General features: G+C 42.3%; 1 protein-coding gene across 1 annotated transcript in view; it reads left to right on the top strand.

Annotated features, from left to right (window-relative positions):
* COG3 (component of oligomeric golgi complex 3) overlaps window positions 1-15,329 on the top strand; it is a 31,377-nt gene extending 16,048 nt beyond the window's left edge. The window contains exons 14-23 of the mRNA XM_042867692.1: window positions 416-521; window positions 1,620-1,744; window positions 3,276-3,365; window positions 5,162-5,282; window positions 7,648-7,736; window positions 7,836-7,970; window positions 9,169-9,244; window positions 10,859-10,986; window positions 11,920-12,018; window positions 13,217-15,329. Coding sequence (XP_042723626.1) covers window positions 416-521; window positions 1,620-1,744; window positions 3,276-3,365; window positions 5,162-5,282; window positions 7,648-7,736; window positions 7,836-7,970; window positions 9,169-9,244; window positions 10,859-10,986; window positions 11,920-12,018; window positions 13,217-13,246 — 999 coding nt within the window. The 3' untranslated portion in view covers window positions 13,247-15,329. The remainder of the gene's footprint in view (window positions 1-415; window positions 522-1,619; window positions 1,745-3,275; window positions 3,366-5,161; window positions 5,283-7,647; window positions 7,737-7,835; window positions 7,971-9,168; window positions 9,245-10,858; window positions 10,987-11,919; window positions 12,019-13,216) is intronic.
* Window positions 15,330-25,152: the final 9,823 nt, after the last annotated feature.

The raw sequence follows: 25,152 nt of genomic DNA, 5'->3' as shown, positions 1-25,152 counted from the left end.
AGAGCACTTCAAGGCCATCTGCACCTAACATTTATAGCAATAAAGCCATCATAGAGATTATCTCTATGAAATCCAATTAAATGTTGGATTGGGTTCCCCTGTTCTGAGCTTTTCTTTCTAGGTGTATCGACTGGTTAATCTTTGGAGATCAGTAAAAACAGGCAAAGTGGAAAGAAAAGTGCTTTACATGCCTCTGGGTAGTGCTTGTGAATCTTAGATTGGCTTGGAAGTGTTTCAGTTACTATTTTGGAAACAGCTGTCTCTACTTAGTTTGTTCTCATTCCTTTGGTGAGCTGAGTATAGTTGATTTCTTTGGCAATCTAGTTCTCTTTTCTCTATTGTAATCAAAACAGCATAATCCAGTTTAAATAATAAATACAATATAGTTTGTTTTGTGTTGTGTCTTCCTCTGCAGCAAATTGCACAGAGCTTAAAAGAGGAACAGAAGAAGCTGCCATCTGAAGCTTCATTTTCAGATGTCCGGCTAGAAGATCCCGAGTCCTGCAATTTAGTTAAATCTGGTATGAAATATATCTCACTTTGTCAGATTAATTGATTGGGATTATTTACCCTTCAAAGTGTCTCTTTTTCATTCCTATGCCTGCATGAGCAGCTGAAGTGACTGACAAGTAGCCTAGGAACCTCAAACCAACAGCTAAGGTCTTACAGGCCTTCTAATGACTGTGACAATAAGTATTCTGTTGTAAAAGGGAGAAGGATATTGATGAATTAATTCAGACGATTCCCACACTTGCCACCTAAGCACCTTATAAGTGCTAATGATGGAACAAGCACTTCTAAGCACCTCTCCTTTTTTGGATGGTTGCTGATGAGAATCAGAGTTACAGTGTTATTGACTTAGATATTGCCCAAGATTTTAGGAGAAAAAGAAAATAATGCAGGGCTTCTGTCAGGTGCTGTGAAAATCTGTCTTGGGCATAAAGAGGTGTCAGAAGTTATCCAGGAGGAGATGTTTTTTGTTTTTTTTTTACACCTTCCTCACTGCAATAGAAATGATGTTCAAACCCTGCATTTTCTGCAGCTGTTTAATTCATGTAGAATTATGCCCTATAGAAAGAAAAGCATGAAAGAATAAGATGGATGGAATGTTTGTTTTTTTTTTTCCTTCTGGGTAAGTTGTGTAGTTCTGTGCTCACAAACTGTTTTGTTTCCACACTTGTCTGTAATTGAGCATTTCAGCTGTTGAGCTGAGGAAGGGGAGTCATTGGAGACATGCCTGTAAAATTAATTCCTTCAGAAAGGTGAAGTTGGGCCATCACTGAAAACAAGTATTCATGTCTTTCACAGCTGTGTGCCTTATTATACATCAGTAATCTAGTTCTGTCCTGTTCAGAAGGACAAAGACCAATGGAAGTGGTTGAGGCAGCGTTCCTGGAGGTGTTGAAGAAACATTTAGATGTTGTACTGAGGGACGTGGTTTAGTGGGGAGATATTGGTGGTAGGTGGATGGTTGGACTTGATAATCTTGGAGGTCTTTTCCAACCTTGGTGATTCTGTGAATTATTGTGGAGTCAGTGTGAAGTGCAGTCAGTGCTGCAGTTGGAAGGATGGATGGGGGATGGCTTTGTCATTCATGCATGAATTTTACTTTTAAATAGGTTCAGCGGAATCCCTTAATCCCAGACAGCAGTCCACCATCTCACCAGCAGATCTGCACGGCATGTGGTACCCTACTGTCAGAAGGACCCTTGTGTGTCTCTCCAAACTGTACAGATGTATAGACGTATGCAAAAAGTCTTCTCATTTTTTAAGTGAGGCGTGTGGAACCAGTTCTGAATATTTCAGTCTAAAAGGAATGGACAGTTGTTGGCCTCTGTTACCTCTTATTGGTCTTCTTTGCTTTATGTAAAACGTGTGGACTGACAAATTCTAGTCATTATTTCCAAGTCAACTTTGTGCTTGTAGAGTGAGAAGAAAGTATGCTGGCCTGTACATCCATTCCTTTTGCTATTACAAATGTATTTTCAGTATGTGATGCTTAAGATACGTAAACCAAAGTTGAGGAGTGATGGGGAAAAGGTAGAATAGAAAGCACTGGCTCACTTTTATGGAATGACCCTGTTGCTGAAATCCCTGGATGAACGTGTTTCTTGCTGTGTACTTTTCAGTTCCTCAGACAGGGTGGTGTTTCTGATTTAAAAATGCTGGCTCTATTGCTTCTCTATTTTGAAGATGTTCCTCGTGTTTTTTGTTCCACATCTTCCAAAGCACAGGGTACTGACACAGCAAACAATGTTTACATTATCCACAGTTTAAGACAGAGGAAATCTTCATGTCTAACAGAAGCAACTGTAGTATTTACTTCACAAGTATTTTGAGATTTACACATCAAAATCTGATTTTTGTCTGTCACTTAAGTCTGAGAAACACACTGAGTGTTCTTGCTTCTCTGTATGTCTTCCATCCTAATATATGCTTAGTGCATCTCATGGTATCTATGATAGGTGTTACGAGAAACTGCCTCCAGTGTGGTATTTACTTAAAAAGAAACTGGAAAATATTAATGCTTCATTGCTTGCTTTATCAATCTCATTAAACATAAATGGTGATTTGACATTGTTTTTGGCTAGAGACTTGGAGAAGGGGTGACTTTTGAATTGTTGATATAGTTAATTAACAGTGTGTGTGTGCTGGCAGAGTCGATATGTCCTGCCTACATCCTTTTGGTAGAAGAAGTAAATGAAGTGATACTGGCACCCCCTGGGACAGTTGGGGCTGCCATGCACTACGTGGAAGTGCTGGCAGAGGCTGCCTGCATTCATGGGGCTGGCTCAGCCATGCAATGTGGCTGCTGCAGCTTGATCAGTATGCCCCCCAGGCCATGGCAGCTGTCGTGTTTCTTACTAACCTGGCCCAAAGCAAAGTACTTTGGTTTTGCTTAGGGTTAAACTCACTCAAATGATCTCACATCTGTCACAAGTTTACATTTTACACACATGTGCTTGCCTGAGCACTTGAGAAGTAAGGTTCATGCGTGTGGCTGTCGGTGTGTTGGTGTCACAGACTCAGGTGCAGATCCAAGTTGAGGGTGAATTGGGGCATACACATACTTCGGTGTGTACTTGTATCCAGTCTGAGTGCTGTAGCAAACTTCTGTGTATCAAAGCTTTAGCCTGTTGTATTGCATTTAGACAAGGTGTAGCTAGCTAATCTAGAGTTTTATCTACTGATAAGCCTAACTTTTGCAAGTCTCAACTCTGCATTCTGCTGAAGCTCTGCTGACGGTTTTTTGTCTGATTTTCTCTTCCCTGCAGAGGGCAGTGTTTCAGGGATTATCACAAGAAGCCTTATCTGCCTGCGTCCATTCACTGCTCGGAGCTGCTGATTCTATCAGCAAAAACAAGGTCAGAATCTGTGCTTTGGGCTTAGCTGTTTGGTTTTTTTTTCTCTTTACACCATGTATGCCTAAAGCCATGAAGCAGCCGTGCAGAACTCCATTGAAATCTTAGTGAAAGCATGTTGCTCTGTCCCCTGAGACATGCTGGAATTGCTGGTGTTTATTTATGGTTAATAAATTCACATGCAAGCCTGTCTGAAAAGGTAAAATGCACATCATAGCAGTTGTTTTTACAGACTGCAGCAGCTCATGTGAATTTAGTCAAGTGATACCTGAACAAGCATTCTACTGGAAGTCTCTTCTGCTTGTTTGTTGCCATTGCCTGTTATTCTTTTCTCTTTTTCTCTGCCTCTGTTTTTTGAATTTTCAAAAATCTTTCCAAGTGTTAACATCCCTGGAAAGATAGGATAAGTATTCTTTGCTATTCTTTGCTCTGAACTGTCCATAATCAAAAGCTTTGATCTGGCATTTGTTGCTCAGAATTCAGTGCACTTTCATCGAGTCATTTTTACCTTCCATGCTACTTTTACGTAATTGTTTTGTTTTACCTTTTGGTTGTTTTGTTTTGTTTCTTTTAATATTAGAATTTATTTAATGCAAATACTGTAGTGTTTGCTAATTCCTGTCAGCCAGGAAATAAAGTTTATTTTAAAAACAATAGAGAAGTCTTGATAGGCTAAACTTGTAGGATTTTTCCATATGGACAGTAAGGATTTAGTAATGAAAAAGAGATAATTTTTATTCACATTATTGTGAAGTATTTCTTTTTAGTGTCCCTTGAAGAACAGAACCTCTTACACATAGTACCTCTAAAAATAAGTTCAAGCCACATTTCCTTCTTGCTTAATCATGTAATTATGTCTTATATATCTGATACAGGTTTCCGCAGCTAATTATCCATCCAGCCTTGTATGGATGCATGTTAATATAACATTAATTGATGAAATTCTGCATGTATGAACAAAAAAGAACTTCAGTAAACCATTCTCTCACGTATTTTTTAGTGAACGTTTCTGTGTTTTAAAATTGTAGCTTTAAACCTGGTTTCTTTACTTTTTCATTATATCATGTCAAGTTTCTGTTCCAGCCTGCGAAGGCAAATGCAAATTCTTGAGTCCTCCCCCATTTACCTCAATGAGCCATGAACATGGAAGATGAAAAACTGCATGCAGTATAAAGCATACAGCTAAAAAAACAAGCAGTGCAAAACTAATAGTCTCAAGACGTGGTGTGAACTTGGCCTTGTTTTATTCTTTATATCTTTGCCATACAGTGTAGAAATTAAGCTTTGCATTTAATGATATGAGAAAAATGCCTCGTAAGATCTTTGCACTGTAGCATGGTTAATGTTTCTCTAATAATCTTGATTAGCTGCCTTTTAGGCTTTTTAATCATCTCAACGATGAAAAACAATCTTACAACCTCAAGTTTTTTCAACTTTATATGAATTACATGAAATAATTCCTGTCCTTTATGAAGCATAATTTAGTGTCTTTCAAAAAAATGGATGCCTGTGCCTAACGTGGGCATTTAGTAATGTAGCTCTATAATCCCTATCTTCCAACAAATGTGAATAAAGTTTGCTTCTGTAGAGCAGAGTATGTGAGCCGTAAGTAAGTGAAGCTTGTCGATGCTGGAATGTAGTTAATGGCACTGCAGACTAATGGAAAAATCTTATTAGTAAGATTATTAGTACGTGTTACAGGAAGGTAGCTAACACAAGTGAAGGTGTTGAAATTGTTCTTTTCACTTAATGGTTGCTCTTCACATGTAATGCATATGTTTTTTCTTGTTATGCTCTAGACCCAGGTTGATGGACAGCTTTTCTTAATAAAACACCTTTTGATTCTTCGTGAACAAATTGCTCCTTTCCACACTGATTTCACCATTAAGGAAATTTCCCTGGACCTTAAGAAAACTAGAGGTACTGAGCAGTTGCTGGCCACAGAATGGGATGAGATCATCCTCCATTCCTGTGCTAGCAGAAGTTCTGGGTTTATTTTATGTTCACCTGCAATGACCTGTATGCTTGTTCTAATCTCTTGTGCTTTGTTCTTATTTTCTCTGGAAAGAAAACCAACAAACTGACCAGCCAACAAACAACGTTCTTTGATTAAGGGCAATTTGTGATGTATCTAACAAGTTCTTTATTTTTGTATGGAATGCATTCGACTGCTCCTTGCTGTTAACCTAACTTACTTATCCACTCCCTTTTAAAAATGTCAAAGTAATCTATGCTTCTGTTGCTCAGAAATGTTTTTACCCTTTTCTGGTCTTTTCAGTGAGTATGTTTTGTTACTGCAGTTTAGCAGATCAGTTTAAAAAAAAACACATAGTTGATTTGCCTGCAACAAATTAAGTTTTCCTGGACTTTTCTGTGAGGTTTCACTTAGGAAAGAACTTTTCATGTTGCATGTCCCGTAAGCAGTATTGGTTTTATGTAGCAGTCATGTCTGCTGTAGGAAAAATAGAGAGTAATGGCCTTAGTCACAGTTTTTTAAAGTTGTAGTGGGGTTCCTTGGTAAAAGGCAGAAAAAAAACTTTTAAATATAGCAAGGAACACTCGTGGGCTACAAGAGTAATGGGAAGCATTAACTGGGAAGTTTGGAGAACAGAAGGCTCCGAGGAGACCTCATTGTGGTCTTGCAATACTTGAAGGGAGCATAGAAAAGGAGGGAGAACATCTGTTTACAAGACTGGACAGTGATAGGATGAGGGGGAATGGTTTTAAACTGAGACAGGGGAGGTTTAAGTTGGATATTAGGAGGAAGTTTTTCACACAGAGGGTGGTGATGCACTGGAACAGGTTGCCCAAGGAGGCTGTGGATGCCCCATCCCTGGAGGCATTCAAGGCCAGGCTGGATGTGGCTCTGGGCAGCCTGGTCTGCTGGTTGGTGACCCTGCACATAGCAGAGGGTTGAAACTGGATGATCATTGTGGTCCTTTTCAACCCAGGCCATTCTATGATTCTATGATTCTCCCATTCTGAAAGAGAAAGCTGAACATAATTTTTCTTCTGTGCTGTCTAATATGCTGCTGTTTTAACTTTGGAGCAAGCCATTCCTACACTAACCATTTCATCTGTTGCATTTGAACATCAATGAAACCATGTACCTGTTGAGTAGTTTCTAGTTGACTGGAGGTTAAAGGGTAAATACATCCTTTTGGTGTCTTGTCCTGGCTGACACACAAGTTTGCTCTCCTTTTGTATTTAACTGAATAAATTTTTGTGCCAGCCAGTGCTTTGCACATTATAGTGGTAAGTAATGGAAAACACTTTTTTTTTCATGTCAGATGAATGGATGCTGTTGGAAATTCTTAATGTAGCATTACATAGGCCAGCAAGGCTTTTATATTTGGGATGAGTTGTAGAAGTAAAATAAAATGACTAATAAGAGTTCCGTTGTCTTCCAGCCAAGCTTTCTGCACGTAGATTTTAATTTGAGATTTATGGCTCCAAATACTGCTTAATGGAAAAGTCATGCTACCACCTTTTTTTTGTTTTTTTAATTAGTGTAATACTAAGGTAATTGTAACTGGAAGATAGAGTAGGGAAAGGTGGTTTTCACAGTGACTAGCTTGTAAGCATCTAATGGTGAACTTAGGCACTTCTTGGAATCAGAAGTAATTCAGAGGACAGAATGAATCTTTCCCTGCAGCCTCCTCTAAACTGCATAGGAGTGCAGATTCTTAGTTCAGTGCCTATGTGCATTCCCTCCCTGTTTGATACTTTTGACAGCTCTTCTCATACTCACACACATCATCTTTGCATCCCATTGTTTTATACAGCAACAGAAGCACAGAGTTATTTTTGAAATGGAAGAAAGCTGGTGGAGGTGTAGGATAGTAAATAAGTGATGCTGGGGCAACAAGCCACAGTGGAACTGTATTGATATGTTTTTTACCCTAATTTGACTAGATTTCAGATCAACAACATCCCCTTAATGCAATAGCACTAATTTCAGGATGATGTGTTAATTGCAGGCATTGTTGCTTTTCCTGCTGTGACCATTAACACGAGTCTATGTGAACCTTGATGTTTTGTTGTTCAGTATTAACTAAAAAAACTAAAGCACGTGGGAAAAGAGTGCCAGTTCCCAGTTGTTTTGTGCAACCATACCTGGTTTTCCTGGACAGCAAGGTCTGCATATTGATTAATATGGGATCTGTAATGTTACAGGGGTCCTACTGGCACTAGACCATTTTATTCACTCATTTACTCATTCAGTTGTGTGTTTCTGGAGCAGAATCCCTTTTACTTACAGTTTGAGTGACTTTCTTATTCACAGATGCAGCGTTTAAAATCCTGAACCCTAAGACAGTTTCAAGATTTTTTAGACTAAACAGCAACAACGCCTTGATACAGTTCTTACTGGAGGTAATATATGGTCTTATTGCATTCATTAAAAAATGGTCATTTAAGTGGGTGGTGATGTCTGGCAAATAAAAAGGAGGGATTTGTTGTCTTCTGTTCAAGGGTACTCCAGAAATCAGAGAACACTATATTGACTCCAAGAAAGATGTCGATCGCCATCTGAAAGCAGCTTGTGAGCAGTTCATTCAGCAGCAAACCAAACAATTTATAGAGCAGCTGGAGGAGTTCATGACAAAGGTACAGGCATGGCGTGTTGTATGTTAACTGAAATACTGGCAACTCAAGGGAATTAGTAGTTAAATTGGGTTTGGGAGATGGGTCCAATTAGCTGAAGGTAATGGCATTTCCCGTTTTAAAGTTGGGCTTCCTTTGAAGTTCAACAAGGAACTTTCCAAGCATTTTTGAGAGTTACAGATTAAAGGAACAAAGCGTAGGTTAGTTTTAAAAGTGACAGACTGTAATCTAGAAGCTTTACCTGATTCGCTGAGTTGGAACAGGTCTATGAAAGTCAGCAGAAGCTTTTCTGTTTGCAGGAAAGGCACTACCCAACCTTGTCCAAATCTGTAAGCCTTGAATAAAGTAGTGAGGTCATGCCTGTTCTTGAGGGAAGTCTTAGAGTATGGCTGTTAACTTTGTTAAAGATTTCTGTCTTCAACATATTTTACACAAGGTAAATAGTACATATTAGTACAAATATAGTACAAATATTTTACACAAGGTAAATTTTACACAAGGTGAGCCCTTGCTGAGCAGGACTTTCCTTCCAAGTCCTCCCCGTGACAAAAGATCCTGACAAAACTTAGGCACTCAAGGAAGATCAGGCACCTTAGGGACAAGAACAACAAAAAAGTGTCTTTTTAGAATGCATTGATTTGTAAAACCCTACTGCAGGGCTCAGGATTGCAGAACATCTTGAGATGCAACTGTGTGCTTTTCTGGAAAACGTGATGCAGATCTTTGTGTACTGAGAGGATGTGTTTTTGTAGCATGAAGGCAACTCAGAAACTGGGGCTACAGCACTGTATGAACATCAGAAATATCCCAGCTGCTGGCTTTTGGAAAGGGATGCCTGAAAGATCTGTAGATGGGTTACTGAGATGGATAGATTGTCCACGTGATTCCAGTTGTCCGTTTGGGGAGCTTGACTAACCTGATTAAATATAAATCCTTTTGAGGTTTTTTGGTATTCTTAGGTGCTGAAGCATCTTTGTAAATTTAATCCTGTTTTGAATTGTATGTTCAAGAAAGGATTGTGATTCCATTTCTGTCCAGCTGTTTCCCCTGTGTATTGTTGAGTCAGTGCACGGAAAGGAGAGAGCAGAGGGGTCTGGTAAAACACAGTGTCTAGGAGATGTGTGCAATTATTGTGTGATCACTGTGTTGTGATTGCAGCCTAAAGAAACAAACATCATATTGTTGATTGTAATTGTTTTAGGTGGCTGCTTTAAAAGCAATGGCTACTCAAGGAGGTCCCAAATACAGTCTTTCTCAGCAGCCTTGGGCACAACCAGGTATTTGCATTCTTTTACATTTATATTACTTCTGAGATTTAACCTGTTCTAGGCTAACAAAGCCGTGTTCATTTACTTGTTTGAGACTTCCATTGCAAACTCATCAAGGGGAGAAAAAGACCATTTCCATTCACCATTTTTGGTAGAGCAATATAAGCTGCATTAGATGGGGCTAGAGAGTTCCAATGTGTCATTTGTACTAGAACACAGCAGTTGGAAAAGCTGATCAGATTAATTGGGTTCATGAAACTGACTGATCTGGAAAAATTCTAAGTACTCTCAACCTTTTTCTTGAAAATCTTGGCTTAATTTTTACTTGTATGCCCATTTACATGCCATAAGAGACTTCCAATAAGATACGCATTTAATTGGAGCACAGGATGAATGAATTGAGTATTTCTCAAGCTGTGGCTGCTCTTGCATGAAAACAGCAATTCCACAAACAAATGAATAATGTACTTAAGGGATTACTTGGTCACATTGAGATGAAGCTATTGCTTTTGTGGAAGGAAAGTGAGTCCATACTGAAGCTTTTATTGTCTGTACATTTGGTAACTTCTTCATTTTCAGAACTCATCTGTGAGTGCTTTGTAGGAATACTTGGAGTAGTTCAGTGTTCCTGGGTTTTACTTTGCTGTTCATATTACAGAATTGTGCTTCTGATGATGTTGAGAAATCGTTTGATCCAATTCACACATTGGAACCTTCTGTGGCATCATATTCTTAAAATGCAAATCCAACCATATTTATTCATTAATCATTGCTGCTTCATGGGTCAGATGCTCTCAAGGGCTGACTTGATCTTCTATTTCCTTTCGTCAGGGATATTCTTAATATTTGTCCAGAGTTAATTGTGTACAGAGGCAGCAGATTTAAGCAGATCTTCTGTTGCTTTTTGACTCATTCGTCTAGGAAACCAGGAGTAAACAGGAGAAAATTCAGATACTGTAGAAACTGAGGAGAAAAAACAACACGAAAAAAACCTTAAGCGTTAGTATATTAACTTTGTGAATTTAAAGCTACAAAATGTATTTTTCCATTACCCTTTAAGCAAAGATCCTCTAAAACCATTAAGACGCTTAGCATAAAGAAAGAAGGTCTTGTCTGAGTGGATTCCTGTGTGGTTGATTTTAAAATTCAGATGTCTGTGCAAGCTTTCCTTGTGCAGATTACACCAGATGGGCAGTAAAGGAGAATTCATGATATGCTGTTCTCTGTACTAGCACAATTTATTCCCCAGTAGTTTCTTTTCTCTGGCAGTTTTCTGCATGGGTGGGAGTCTATAGAACTTTGTTTCTTTCCTGAAGTCGGAAGGCTGTGATGTGAGGAACCTCAGGAGGATGTGGTGGCTGGCAGAAATGGGTTGGATGCTGCTTCTGCAGAGAAGGAGGGGCTGATGTCTTGAGTAGGATCCTGAAAGGCCAACAGCATGTGTGGCATGTTGTGGGCGCATGATGGAGTGAATCTGTGCTGCCCACTCACCCCCTCTTCCTCTTTCAGTCCACCCTGTGGTGATGGTCAGCCCCAGTAAAGTAGAGATGATGTTCTGGAATGTAGATTTTAACCAGCAGAATGCCATTGCACTTCATTAAGTGTGTTTGCTTTTACTTTCAGCAAAGATCAACGACATGGTCTCTTCCACTTACAAGACAATAAAAACAAAGCTGCAGTCAACGTTACGAAGCATGTCACTATACTTGTCCAATAAAGATACAGAGTTCATTTTGTTTAAGCCAGTCAGGGTGAGTAGTGCTACACAGACATCAGCATGTTTTTCTGTAGGTCTTGGGCTTTCCTTTAGTTAAGACTTTAAGTACATTCTGTGGGATTCACCTTGGATTTCTGTATGCAAACTTATATGTATAATATATCTGTGTAAGTAGACACACGTATATATGTAGGGAGTGTGTAATACATCATTGCAGTGCACTGCTGTCAACATTGATCACACAAGCTTCACCAACATCAACAAAAAAGAATTCCCCACACTGAAAATGAACGTAATATCTCAAAGGTGGACAATTTATGCAGGCACACATACACACATACTTGTTTATGTCTGTATGGGTTTTCCTGGGCTTGCAGTCCAGCCAGCAAACACATGACAAATGCCAAGCACGCATAACAGTGAACATAGTGTTGTGGTACCCTGATGAAAAACCTATTGAAAAGGCCTGTGAAATAAAAAAATAATATATCCATGGTTTGTTTTAGCTTAAAAAGAATCCTGTACTGCTGTCTTGTATTCAGCCTGTGTAATGGACATTGCAAGCAAGCAACTGGATTCTGTTCTTTCTGCCACTTGGTCTGAGCTTGGTCTGTTACACATGGGCACTGGAGGTAGAGAGACTGGTACAGATTCAATGGCAGACCCAATATAAGGAGGAACCAGTCTTGAGTTTTAGGTTTTCAGGTTAAGTCTGTAGGATTTGGTGTTTCAGCTTAGCACGTGTTAGCTGAAATTTCTGTATTGAGCCAGCCTGGACTCCTTGGGGCTGTTTGTTGTGTTTTAAGAGAAAATGTGTTCATGTTCAGCCATTTCCCTCTGCCTGGTCGCTTCAGTAGCTATTCCATATACATCACACATATTGTAGTTAATGTTTGACGTGAGTTTTGTGGGTGAGTTTTGTGGTGGGTTTTTTTAAATTTTAATATTTTTTTCTTTTCTTTAAAAGAATAACATCCAGCAAATGTTCCAGAAACTCCATGCTTTGTTAAAGGAAGAATTTAGTAATGAGGATCTCCAGATTATAGCTTGTCCTTCAATGGAACAGGTCTGTACTGAATATATTAAAGCTCTCAGATTTATCAGGTGCTCTTTCATGTGTCTTTCTCAAACATTAACATCTCATTTTTAGTACTTTTTAGTGTTCTGTATCTTTTTGTATTTTTTTAAATCCCCCTTAATCCTGGGTGATTAAACTCAGGGCTTTATCTGAACCGTCAGCTCTCAATTAAAAATTTCCTGTTTGGTTGCTTCTCTATGAATATCCAATAGAGTTTGTAAATTGGAGGTGGTGATTTGTGTTGTTGGGGATTGGGTTCTATGACATCATGTCAGAGGTTTGCCTTTTTTGGGCATTGCCTTTTCAGACAGATACAGCAGCTTGTGAATAAAACCTGCACATGTGAAGGTAGTTTTGCTTTTGACAAATGCAACAAGCAGCAGCTTTAACATTTGGGAAGCAGAGTAAGGAATTATAAGGATTCATTTGAAGTAAATTGCACTGGGGAAATGTGCAGATTTCTATGGAAATGTAACCATGCATAATAAGATCTTTAGTCTCAGCAATGATTGGAGTTGAGAATTCTCCATTTTAGGATGCTCTGCCACAAACCAAGCCAGTTTTTGAAAATCTCTCTTCGACCTTAATGATCCAGGGAATGTGGATGGAATTTTGATTGTTGCAGGCTGCCAATCATTAAACAGATGATCAAGCTGATGTGCTAGAGGAGTTTGTCTGTAGTGAATGTGGCCTCAGGGGCGTGTGTTAACTATCCTGGGAGTGATGCACTGGAAGGAGGTGGTGTTATCCTAGAGGAGTTGGCTTCTTCCAGCATTGTTTATCTATTTAAAGGTGAAAACGTGAGGCAGATCTTGAACGTAGCTGTTCTGTCTAATGTAGGCTTTCATGGAATCACAGAATGGCCTGGGTTGAAAAGGACCACAATGCTCATCCAGTTTCAACCCCCTGCTATGTGCAGGGTCACCAACCAGCAGACCAGGCTGCCCAGAGCCACATCCAGCCTGGCCTTGAATGCCTCCAGGGATGGGGCATCCACAGCCTCCTTGGGCAACCTGTTCCAGTGCATCACCACCCTCTGAGTGAAAAACTTCCATCTAATACCTAACCTTAACCTCCTGTCAGTTTAAAACCATTCCCCCTCATCCTATCACTGTCCACTCTCGTAAAGAGCCATCCCTCCCTCATGTTTATATGCTCCCCTCAAATATTTCACTTTGTCTTTCAGGTGAACTTACTTCTGTCAATATCCAAGTAGTTGGTAAGGCTGCTATTTAAGCATCCTTGGCTGAACGACAAGTGGTGAAGGGGATGTGAAGATGTTTGCTTGAAGTAAATGAAGGATTTCCTCCCCCATGCAGTCCAGTCTGCATTAAGACCCTCCAGGCTGCTTAACCCCATTTTAGGAAAATGTTAAAAATCAGTTTTATTGATTTGTTAAAGGTCTTCCTATTTGCTAGCTTGAGAAGGGGGGAGAAGGAACACAAAACAAGCCCTTTGCTGATTGTTCTTATGGATGCTCAGTTAACTGCCTTCTCCAAGTATTCTCTAATTTGGAGTCCTGTTTTTTGATGTAAAAAGCTTTCATACTTCAAGCTGATTATTACAGTGAAAAACAGCACTTTCAAAAACACTGGAAATGAAATGCAGGAGTCAAATGGGAGCAGCAGTAGGTATTTTGTGAGGCTTGGAGGTGGCACGTTGCTATGACCATTTGACTTAAGAAGGCATGCTCCAATTTGAACACCTGTGAGGATCCTGGTAATCCAGTCTGTGCTCGAACATAATTCAGAGGTTTTTAGTTGAGAAGACTGTTTTCCACATCTGAAGCACTTCTTGATACACTGGGTGTGCTGTTCTTGTACTGTTGTGATTGGGAGCCATGAGGTCTGACCTGAAGGTTCGTGCTCTGGCCTTACTCCATGTAAAGAATCTCAGATTCCTGGATTTGCAATGGAAAGCTGTGCAATACAATTTCTGTTGGTTCTGAGGGGACTGCGTGTTTTCAGCTGCTTTACAACAAAGCTTAGCACTGAGATTCTCAGGTACTTAGAGTTTTAGGTTAGCAGTTGCCTTACTGAGATTAAACAGAGGTGTTGCTTTGTTCATGGTGGACACTGGGACTGGAACTTGTACAGCCTCTGTGTGCTGGACTGAGTGCTAGTGGAGCTGTAAAGGGGATGCCAGGAACGAATGTGCAAGCACTGACAAATCCCTGTTGTAAGCAGGGGCTCAGTAACTGGTGAACAGTGCACTCTGGTCAGTACGCACTGATCATAATTTGGGAAAGCTGGTTGCAAACCACTCTGTCATGAATGGAATGAAACACTAAAAGCAGCTTCAGAGTATCTCAGTGTGTAAGTCTTTATTGTGCAGCAGTGAGAAGGAAACATTTGGTGAAGTGCGTGGCAGATTTTTAACTTATTTGTAAAAACTCTTCAGAAGTTTTAATTAAGTAGGCACTTCCGTGCACATCAGTGGTGGTTTTGATGTTTTTCCTGTAATAAATCATATGGCTGGAGACTAAAATGGTGTGAGTTAGAGCTGCCGTGAGGAGTGGTGCAGCAGTGGTGCTGAGGCACATAAATGGTACTCATAGGACCCGACGTGACCCTTACAATTAACGAGAGGAATTAACGAGGACGAAAACTTGCCCTTTCTTTTTACTCACGTAGAATTGTAGGCTGTAAAATAATGTCCAGTGCATTGTAATATATGTATATTTGTTTTTTTTTATAAAGTTTTACAGAAGGATTGCATGGTCACTGTACAAAGCCATGGATGACTTCATACATTGTACAGAGAAGTTGTGAAGGGTAAACCTTTGCAGTAGTCATTCTTGTGTTTGGGGTCTTCTCTCTCCTGGAATACCCAGACAGCTCTAGGACAGCTGGTTGGAAGATTAGAAGAGCTATCAGTTTATACAGCCTGTTTGCTAAACGAACATTTGTTTAAACATGTACAGTTTCAGATATTTACGTTTACAGATAGTGTAAATACTTTCAAAAGATTAACTTAAGATGCTTTATATTATCTGACTAGAAACTTGCTGTTTTTAATTTTTTTTTAAATAAAAATGTTGCCTCCTATTTTGGTCAAAGAGTAAAGCTTTATTCTGTATCCTGAGGCTTGTCTGTCAAGATAACTGTAACGCAGAGACAACAAACACCCTGTAAGCACAGGCAGGGAGTGCGTTACTAAGAAGTGCTGTTCCTTTTTAGCAGTAAGAGAATTGACTTCATTGGGCACAGATGTAGACCTGAGTGCTGAACATACAGCTAACTGTTGAAGTAATCTCTCATTATGGTTATAATAAAGTAAATTTGTATTTTCTTTACGGACAGATTTGTATCTTCTTTACTGACAGATGGTCTCGTGTGACTGAATGGTCTCTTTGTTTGGAGTTTTATTAGGGGGAAGAAACCACAACTAGAACAAGAACAGATTTAACTAGATGGCCTGTACTAAGAGTAAACTTGGAGGTGGTGGCAGGAAGCACAAGTATTATTTTAGCTGTTAGTTCTTCTTGCTACCTGGATGCTCACTGACTTATCTACCACATGGTATTTTTCTGGCCCTTCATATTGCAAAAACATGTCATCCAGAGGCTTGTGGTTTGTTCCCTGAAATGTCAGTGTGAAGCATCCCTCTACTCTCTGGTTTTGACAGTGTCATTTGAATGAACCCATCTAAGGAAAAATGCTGCTTGCTTGTGGAATCCATCTTCTGTCTGACTGGTGCAGGCGGATCCGTGACCTTTGCTGCCTGAATGCTCGGAGCCTCCTAAAAAAGTTTGGCCCTTTGGATTGTGTCTTCTGGGATGTGCAGTGAATGGCAGAACAGCTGGCCAGGCATTCACTCTTTTGTGCCTATACCAACACTGGGTATTTCCCAAGCAAAAACTGCTTTTCTTTCCTCACACTATTCCTGTTTGGTGTTGACAAAGTTTTCAAATGAGATCGGCTTGGTGTTACAAGGGCTGGATGTACAGGAAGATAAGCATTGTGAGCTTGGAAGTGGAGCTTTATTGTCATTGCAAAGTGACTGGCTGTTATCACCTTGATGAAGGAAGAGTTGATCTGAAATGCTGACGATAACTGTTTGCTGCACATCTTGATGCCTTCATTTCAGTCTTTCAGGCAGACAGATGATGATGAGACACAAGGAGTGATACCACTGAGGCTGAGATTACCATAACTATTGCAAAACTGACTCTATTTTGGAGAGCAGGTTCCTGAGCTGAATCTTTTTGGATTGAAGGAAGCGCTCCTCTTCTTTTTCTAATCCTTTCAGTAGGTGACTTGTCTCTGGGTCTTTCAACTGCCAAGAGAGCCCATGTAAAGAGAGGAACATTAACACTGAAGGGAGGCTGTAAAGAAGAGCATCCTTTGTAACTCAGCTTTCATGCTCACCCTTATCCTGGTCTGCCCTTGCCCTTCTCACAGCCTTGGAGTTTGCTAACCCTATAATTTCACTTGGGAGATGGTTAGTTTCCAGTGTATGCCCAGAACTCAAGGGGTTAAACTCCATGGGGAGCTGGGGACTGGGAGATGGGGATGCACAGCTGCAGGCTGGGACAGTCAGTGGCACTGAGAGCCCTGGTAATGCAGCCTTTCCACCCCCAGAGAAGGGTCAGAGGTAGGAAACCTGAGTGGCAATGAATACCAAAGGATTTCTGTTCCTGTCCCCAGATGCTTGTTTCATGTTAAGTGAAATGCTGTTAAGATAAAATCAGGAGCATTGTGTTTGTATTGACATTTAATATAAATGTTTTGAAAAGAAACAGCATTTCAAAATGAATTTGTGAGATGTGCTGTTCTCGCCCTTCAGTGGCAGCATTTCAGTCTTATCTAAATGCTTCCCCAAAGTGGAATTTCATTAAGATTCACACAGGCAGGAAATTTGCTTTGGAATGAAATGATGACTTTTCTACCTGAAATCTGTGGCCAGCCCCAGGCAGCACCCTGGCAGGATGTGGTGTATCTCAGGTCGGCTGCTCTGCACTGCTGCTGCTCTCCCAGCAGCCAGAGGACAGGGCTTGGCTGAGCACATCCAGCACATCAAGCACTCACCTTGAGCCGGGCCCCCAAGTTAAAATGGATGCAGTTGTTGTGGCTCACAAACCATAGGTGAATTTTATCCTGAGTCACAATTTTAAGGGTGAGGTGGCTGTTCAGTTTCATGGTGATAGGCTGGAAGGGAGGGCTGTGGACGTGGTGGCTGAGGTCGTGCCAGTTCCAGTGTTTTTGCCTCTCCCCTGCTTGGTCAAAGCAGATTCCTGTGCAAGGGCTCAGGATGGTCCTGGGGAAAGACATTGGGTGAATTCAGAGACAGCAGCTTCCCCCTTCCAGCTGCCATCTTCTTCTGCACTTGGACAAAACTCACTGCAAGAGTCAATGATGGGTGATGGTGTTCTCATAATAGCTGTCCTGCAGAATAAGCCCACTGCAGAAACTGCCCTGCCCCAGGGTGGCCAGCAAGCCTTTGGAAGGCGAGGAAAATATGGGGGTGAAGTATGGGCTGCCCATCTTCCCATTGTACTTCTTTTTCTGAGAGTTACTGGGCACTCTCATGTCTATGGCTCTAGCAGCATTTATACTAAAAGTAATGCCCTGCACATGGCTGTGCATGTTTGTATGTGTGGTAGGGCATGGGAAACAGCCCTGCTGAAGAACAAAGGGGAGAGAAATGTGCTGTGTGGGGGGAAAACAGCCCACATTTACAGCATCCAGACCCAAATCAATACTACTCATCTTGTGACAGCCCTGGGAGCTGGAGGCCCCCCAGTGTAGCATGTGGGGCCATGTGTGCCCCTGGGGGTTGTGGTTGGCCGAGGGGTGGGTGATGCTTTGGGATCAGCACTGAGCTGTGAAGCCTGGCTTGCTGTGTGATGGATGAGATGCTGATGTGTCTGCAGGCAAGCGGCGGGGCTGCAGTACTCTAATGGACGTGTTATTACAGAAACTATTCAGAATGATTTGTAATAGCTGGTTAGACATTTAATACAGCCATTCATTAGTCTCAATGCAGGGAGGACTTGTGAAATTGAGCTGGGATTTACTGATTTCTGCAGTTCCCAGCTTTCTAGAGGGAAACTTTGGAAACTGGGGGTGGGGCTGCCAAAAACTAGCTCTGACACCAGCAACTTCACTGAAAGCCATTGGTCACCTCGTATTATCAATAAGCCTGCAAGAAATCAGTCATCTAAGTCAGTCTTTACAGTGAAGAATGCTTACTGGAAACGAAAAACAAACCAAAAGCAACATTGATATCAAGCTCAGTGTCTTCAGGTATTGCAATGTCCCCTTGCATGCAAGTAATAACTGATTTTCTAGCATGGGCACCCGATGCTCCATGAGAAACTAGGGAAGAAGATGCATGCTCATCCCTGGGCTGAGCCATCAGCAATGCACTGTGCCTCACCAGCCTTGCACCTACCTGGGGCGTCCATTGGAGTGGAAGCTGACCCCGTGGCCACGGCTCCCAAAGGCTGCCTGAATCCCTGGGTGCTTGTTGTCCTCCAAGATGACATAGGTGAACTGTGCTTCCTCAGTGAATGCAATCAGGATGGCTATGTTGCCTGAAGGGTAGCTGAGAGGTGGTTAAGGAAACACAAGCCCATTGGAAACCCACGGAAAGCTTGGTGTGAAAAACATTGTGGAGCTCATCCCTCTAACACCCATCCTTCAAGCAGCCAACCTGAGGGCTACTGCTCTGTAGACTTCATTTCCATAGAGAAGCGACATTGACCCACTCAAGTTGCGTAGCCAAATGAGTTGTGCAGCCCAAAATGAGCTGTAGTTGCCTTCAGTTGTGCCAGGAGAGGTTCAGGTTGCATATTAGGAATAATCTATTCTCAGAAAGAGTGGTGAAGCACTGGCACAGGCTGCCCGGGGACGTGGTGGAGTCACCGTCCCTGGAGGTGTTCAAGAACCACGTAGATGTGGCACTGAGGGGCACGATCAGTGGGAAGGTGGGATGGGCTGGTGGTTGGACTAGGTGATCTTAGAGGTCTTTTCCACCGTAGTGATTCCATGGTTCTATGAAAACACAGAGGGAGGAGAGCCACAGCGGTCCACTTGGAGGTATGACATGCCCAGGTTGGCTCATCTATATGAACTGGATACTAAACCTGACCACTTCCATCTGGGAAAAGGAGATAAAATGTCTGTCCATCAGGATAGCATCTCCTCACTGGGCTGGGAGAGCGGCAGAGCTGCAGGAGCAAAACCAGAGCCATGAGATGCAGGTGGGTGCAGGCGAGCACTGGAGGGGTGTGCAGGACATGGATGCTCTGCACCATGCCTTCCTCTCCCTGTACCAATGCCAACCCCAGACCATCACACACTGTGCTTTCCACCTAGCCATCATTTGTTTGTTTGCTTACTTTTTAATTAAACCCCTTAAAATTACTAAGGGAAACCCATCCTTCAGTCCTGTGTTTTTGCATTTCATGTGCAAAGCTCAGCTCTTTTTTATTTTATGTCATTAGCTGCTCTCTGATGATATAATTTGCCAGGAGCCCTCTTTCCATTAGACACACGAATAATTTACCCAGCAGCATCCTGACAAGTGAAATAAAAACATCTCTTCGCTGAGGGCTTAGCTCCAAGCATTGCCAGGGAGCTGGGTTTGGTGCTTTCCAATAGGAATAAGGAGCCTGGAAAAACAGAGAGCTGCTTGTTTTGGTTGAGAAGGGGAAGAGAGCGAATTTGCTGCTCCCTTTTAACATCATCATTCAAAGCAGCAGCTGATTGCCAGGTGCTCAGATCTTGTCTCTCATTGGGATTTGAGGGACTGCTCCACGGCAGTTTCCATTTGGTACCCAAGAAGGAGCTCATTTCAGCTGCAGCACTCATTAATAAACCGAAGGTGCATGCTTTGGCACTGCAAACCAGCTCAGGATTACTGCTTGGTTGTAAGGGATGGAGGGGAACAGAAAAGCAACAAACCGGCAATCTTGCGCCTGCTTTCATTTTTCAGGCTTTTTATGAGGCTAAAAAGACAGGCAGTCCTAGGCAGGAGGATTTGCTGCCCCTATATTTCAGGAGGAGAGAGCAATATAATGCACTTCTATGTTGAAAATAAAAAAGCCGACAAAATCACTGATTGTGTGATAAATCACAGGTGGTTTTCTGATATGCCTGCAGAAACTGCAGAAGCACTTTGGTTTGGAGAGGAGAGGAGAAGCAGAGGAGAGAAGGGCTGAGCTAGAGGTGGGGACAGAGCCCCTGAAATGTGCTTTTGCCACTCTCCCAAAAACCAGCTTCCTGATCCTTAATCATCTTTCTTTTGGTCACATTGGTCTGACTTTCCAGAGAGAGCCTCCACATGAGCACCCTGCCCCACTGCTTGCTGGACACAGCAGTGATGCCCCTACTGATGGACTAAATGCTTGCTGGACCATGTAAACCTTCTGCCTTTGCTATCAAATCGTTGACCTAGGGCTTGACCTGGGTCCAGGAGCATTCCTAGCTGAATAGCTCAGATCCATCCCCACCTGGCTGTTTGGGAAAGGCAGCCCAGTTTGGAGTGCAAGAGGGATGGATAGTACACAGCTAAGTAGAGCAGAGCCTGAGGTTTCAACTGAGGTGCAGATAGCAGCATTCAGGCTTCAAGCTGCACAGTATGCTCGGTAAGTAAGACATTTACACATGGGCATCATCCCAGTAAAACCCTGGGGATGCCTGACTCAGCTTTGTACCCCCTCCACAAACATCTGATTAGGTCCATCTTCCAACAGCCAGAAGCATGTAGGTCCCATCAGTGCAGTGCGCTCACTGGTGAGCATTTCACAGGGCCTGAGGGAATGGCATGGAGCTGTGTCAGGGGAGGGGTGGGTGGGGATTAGGGAGAGGTTCTGCACCAGAAGGCGGTGGGCATGGAACAGCCTGCCCAGGGAAGTGGCCATCGCACTGAGATTGCCAGGGTTCAAGAAGTGTTTGGACAATGGTCTTGGACATGCTCTGATTTTGGAATGGTTCTGGTTGGAGCCAACGGTTGGACTTGATCCTGATAGATCCCTTCCAACTTGGGTTAGTCTATGATTTTGCTAAATTAGGATCTTCTCCATATCTCATGATATCTAAATCCCCACCTGAAAAGCAACGTGAAGAGCTTCAACTCTACACCCACCTTTAGGTGCTCTGCAACAAAATCCTTGTCCATCTTGAGTAGGTTTTCTGGAGATGCCAGTGTTGGTTGGTACTTCATGAAAGGGTCAACCTTTGGTCTGATGGTGTAGTCGCTGGGTTTTGAGAGTCTGAAAGAGACTCTCTTCTCTGAAAAAATAAATGTTTAGGAGGTTGGTGTTGAGAACAACATGAAGTATCTCTGTTTCTCCAAGCCTCCTGTCTCCAGTTATTTGGAATGGAGAGGAAATGGAGGGAGGGATTGAGGAGTTTTTGTGTTTTCAGCTTTCTTTGAGGAGAAGCAAGGCGGAAGATCTAGCCTGAATAGGATGGGATAGGCTCTATGACAACGTAGGGCAGTTTTCCTAAGAAATGTAATCCTAGATTACATAACTGAGCAAGGAGAAATGATCTCCTTGCTCAAAACAATAAAATGTCCAGCTGAGAATTGCTTATAGCAAAACACGGACTAAATGTGAACAGGCAAATTTTTTTCTGTACTATCTCCTATTCCTTTCAACCAGAGGACATACAGCATGTAGATGGCTGGTCTCATGGGCAGGGAATTATGCAGACCTCTGTTTTGATGAACTATGAATGCTCCTGGCCACTCCTAGTTAGGATTTTGGCACCGTTTAGTACATAGAAGGCTGCAGTCTCAGCTTTTCTGAGTGCCCTAACGTTACTCAGATGTATTTTTGGCTCCAAATCGAGCCCAGTGACCACAGCAATTCAAGGTACTCACGGGAAACAATTTTCAAGTACTGCCGAAGGATTTCCCTGTAGTTCTCAAAGCCTCCCTCACCTAACCTGAAATTAAAAGAGGAGAGATTGACAGTAAGATCAAATTGTTGGCGGTGGTGTGATGCTGCAAGCTGGTTTCCACCAATGAAATCCCTTGGAAGAGAGCAAAGGGAGGTGCTGATGGGCCTCCCTCCTCCCATCAGTGTCTGGGGTCTCTCTGGGTTCCTTACTGTTGCAACACCTTCTCCTTGATGCCACTTTGCAACTCAGCTTGTAAATCATCAGCATGGGAAGCGGAGTACATCTCATTTGCTTCATCTTCACGCATCAGGTCTTGGATGGCAGTGTTGAATACCTTCTTATAGCTCCTGCAGCAGAAGAGCTGTGGGGTGAAGCACATGTCAAGGGTGATGTGGATCCTGGGCAGAACCTGCTTACATTGCAGCATCCGAACATTGTATGAGTAGACTCACAATTTGTTGTGGTTTTTCCTTCAGATCTGCTGCTGTTGGGATTGGTTTTTCAGGAGCACCACAGAAGGTACACCTTGCAGACTCTTCAGTTACAGTAGTTTCCTCAGAAGACATAACAAATTAAGTATCAACTTCATTAGTTTAAAAAAAATAAGAAATGGGCTTCAATGTAGGCCGTTCCCATAAAAGCAACCAAACCCACCGCATTTCATCTAACGCCAGCCCTTCTTTTTGCCATGCATTTATAGATATATAGATACATATACTTAGGAAACTCAGTCTGTATTTTATTATCTATGCTTTCAAACAGGTGTAGTTGCCATGCTTACTCTTCCTTCTTAAGACTTCAATGGAAAATACCAATTGATTTTTATATGGAAATTGGAACATCTTGATTTGACCTTCTTTTAATGTCCTGTGAAGCACCGAGAATGTGGGGGAGGGGGAAAAAAAAGCAAAATACAGCTCAAATGAGTTTTAAAAAGCAAGTCCTGTCTCCTCTTTAAGAAAAACCTTGAGAGAATACATTAAAAAAACAAGACATGCTCAGGTTTTTTAGGGGAACTTCAAGGGAAAAGAGGATGTTTGCATTTTGAAAAGAAAAAAATTGTGTTTGCAAAGCTTTTATGATGGAAATATTTGTGTTCAGCTCTTCTCTATCGTGGTAGTTGCTTGAAAGTGACTTAAGAGTAGCTTTAGAGGCCTTTGCCTTTCTGTTGTATTTACAGTAGTTGTCTCAGTGCCTTCTACTCCAAGCAGAGATGCCATCTAAGCGCACCACATCTCAGCCCAGATTGCATTCTGGGTGGCTATTCCTCATCTCTCAGCTCACTGTGATTGGTGGCCCTGCATGTGGCAGGGAGGTTGGAGATTTATGACCTTTGAGATCCCTTCCAACCCTGGCCATTCTGTGATTCTGTGATTCTGTGATCCAACAACTGGGTGGGCTGGCCAACAGCACCCACTGTGGTGGCATCAGCACCAATGTAAGGCACCCATCTCATTTTGCACCATGTGTGTCTTAGCACAGCCCAAAAGACACTTCCTGTCCCAGTCACTGACATTTCTCTTTTTGACCTTGTCAAATGAGACCTGGTTTTGGATGGTCAAGTCTAAACCTCATAAAGCAGGGAGCCTTTGCCCTTTTGAGTGATGTTCAGCCTGACTCATTTGCCTACAACAGCAGTGGCATCACTTCATCCTCTTGCCCTCAACCAGGTTGCCCTGAGGAGAAAGAAGTGCCTCTCGTTGTTAATGCAGAGGACCCTGGCACCTCTCCCAGATGGGCTCTGCTCCTGAGAAAAAAGCCCACCAAACTGCCAAAAAGTGCACGTAGTAGAAACTCGTGGTTCCTTGTACTGATCCGGGCCTCACCTGGGCTGTGCACTGTGCAGCTGCCATCCCGTTATCTTCCTGCTCTTCTGGGCTGGATGATGACTCCCCCTCTGACTCCAGCCTTGGACTTCTGTAGGTAGGCTCAGCAGGCTCACACACAGCTTTTTGCAAGGAAGAACTGCTGTTTAATTGGCATTCATTAGCAGCTCACAGATTTCTGTGCAGCAGTTTTCTCAAAGGAAGGCTTTGCTAACCATTGCTTCCCTTGCTCAGAGAAGCTGTGGGTGCCCCATTCCAGGAGGTGCTCAAGGCTGGGTTGGATAGGGTCCTGGGCAGCCTGAGGTGGCAGGGGGCACTGCCATGGCATTGGGGTTGGAGCTGAGAGGGCTTTAGTATCTTTTCCAACTCAAGCTGTTTGATGATTCCAGGATTCTGTCTCCTCTCTCCAGGCCCAAGGTTGCTTGTGTTCCTATTTGTGCCAGGGGCTGGCTTCAACAGAAAAAAGGGCCACCACCCAGGGATCTCCTGATGGACCCATATGGTCTGGAGGAAGGCAAATACACATCCCAGCAAGTAGCATCACTCCTACATCTATTGCAACAAAGAGAGGGAGATGTGCCAGTTAGCCACACCACCGTCTGTGCCCAGAAACACCGTATGATCCCTCATGACATCTAAAGAGCTTGGGAGAACTGCATTGCTTCCCCCTCCTTGGGACTTGACACTTCACATCTCCGAGAGGAGCTTGCTCTGCTGGCATAAACACTGCCCCATGTTTTCAAACCATTCAAAACTAATTTCAAAATAGAGGTGAGCGGAGAGAAGAGAATGTTGCTGGTGATACTGAGGGTGTTTGAGGCAACGAGATGACTGTGAAGAGTCGCAGAAAGATCCTTGTGGCACTGAATAAAAGGGTAATAAAAATCACTGATGTAGATAAATGTAAAGTGATGCACATGGGAAAAGACAATCCTAGCTTTACATATAAAATAATGGGCTCCAAGGCGGCTATTTCCACTTGGGAATGAAATCTTCAGGTTATAATAGATAGCTCTATGCAAATGTCATCTCAGTGCTCAGTAGCAATCAAAAAAAAAAAGCAAACAGAAAGCTAGGAATTATTAGAGGTAGGGAGAAAAACAGAGGAAGTCATTATGCTGCTGTATAAATCCATGGGCTCCCATCTCCTGAATATTATTGTGCAGCCCTGATTCACCAATCTCAAATATGATACAGAAGAAATAGAAAAACTACAGAGAAAGGAAATTGAAGATGATCAAAGGCATAAAAGGGCCTCCATTCAGGGAATGACTGAATAGATTAAGACATTTTGTGTTGGAAGAAAAATGACTGAAGATAAAATAAGACCAAGTTTTGTATTGGGAAGAGTGGTGTGACTGGAGAACAGCAGTTCACATCATTCAGAGCTCTGCAGAAGAAAAGGAGGATCACCAAACAAAACTATCAAGTGGTATGTTCAA

Source organism: Lagopus leucura, unplaced genomic scaffold (assembly GCF_019238085.1).
Source record: "Lagopus leucura isolate 7727_CA_CO unplaced genomic scaffold, USGS_WTPT01 Super-Scaffold_100001, whole genome shotgun sequence".
NCBI classification, from domain to species: domain Eukaryota; kingdom Metazoa; phylum Chordata; class Aves; order Galliformes; family Phasianidae; genus Lagopus; species Lagopus leucura.
This window is presented reverse-complemented; position numbering and strand designations above follow the sequence as displayed.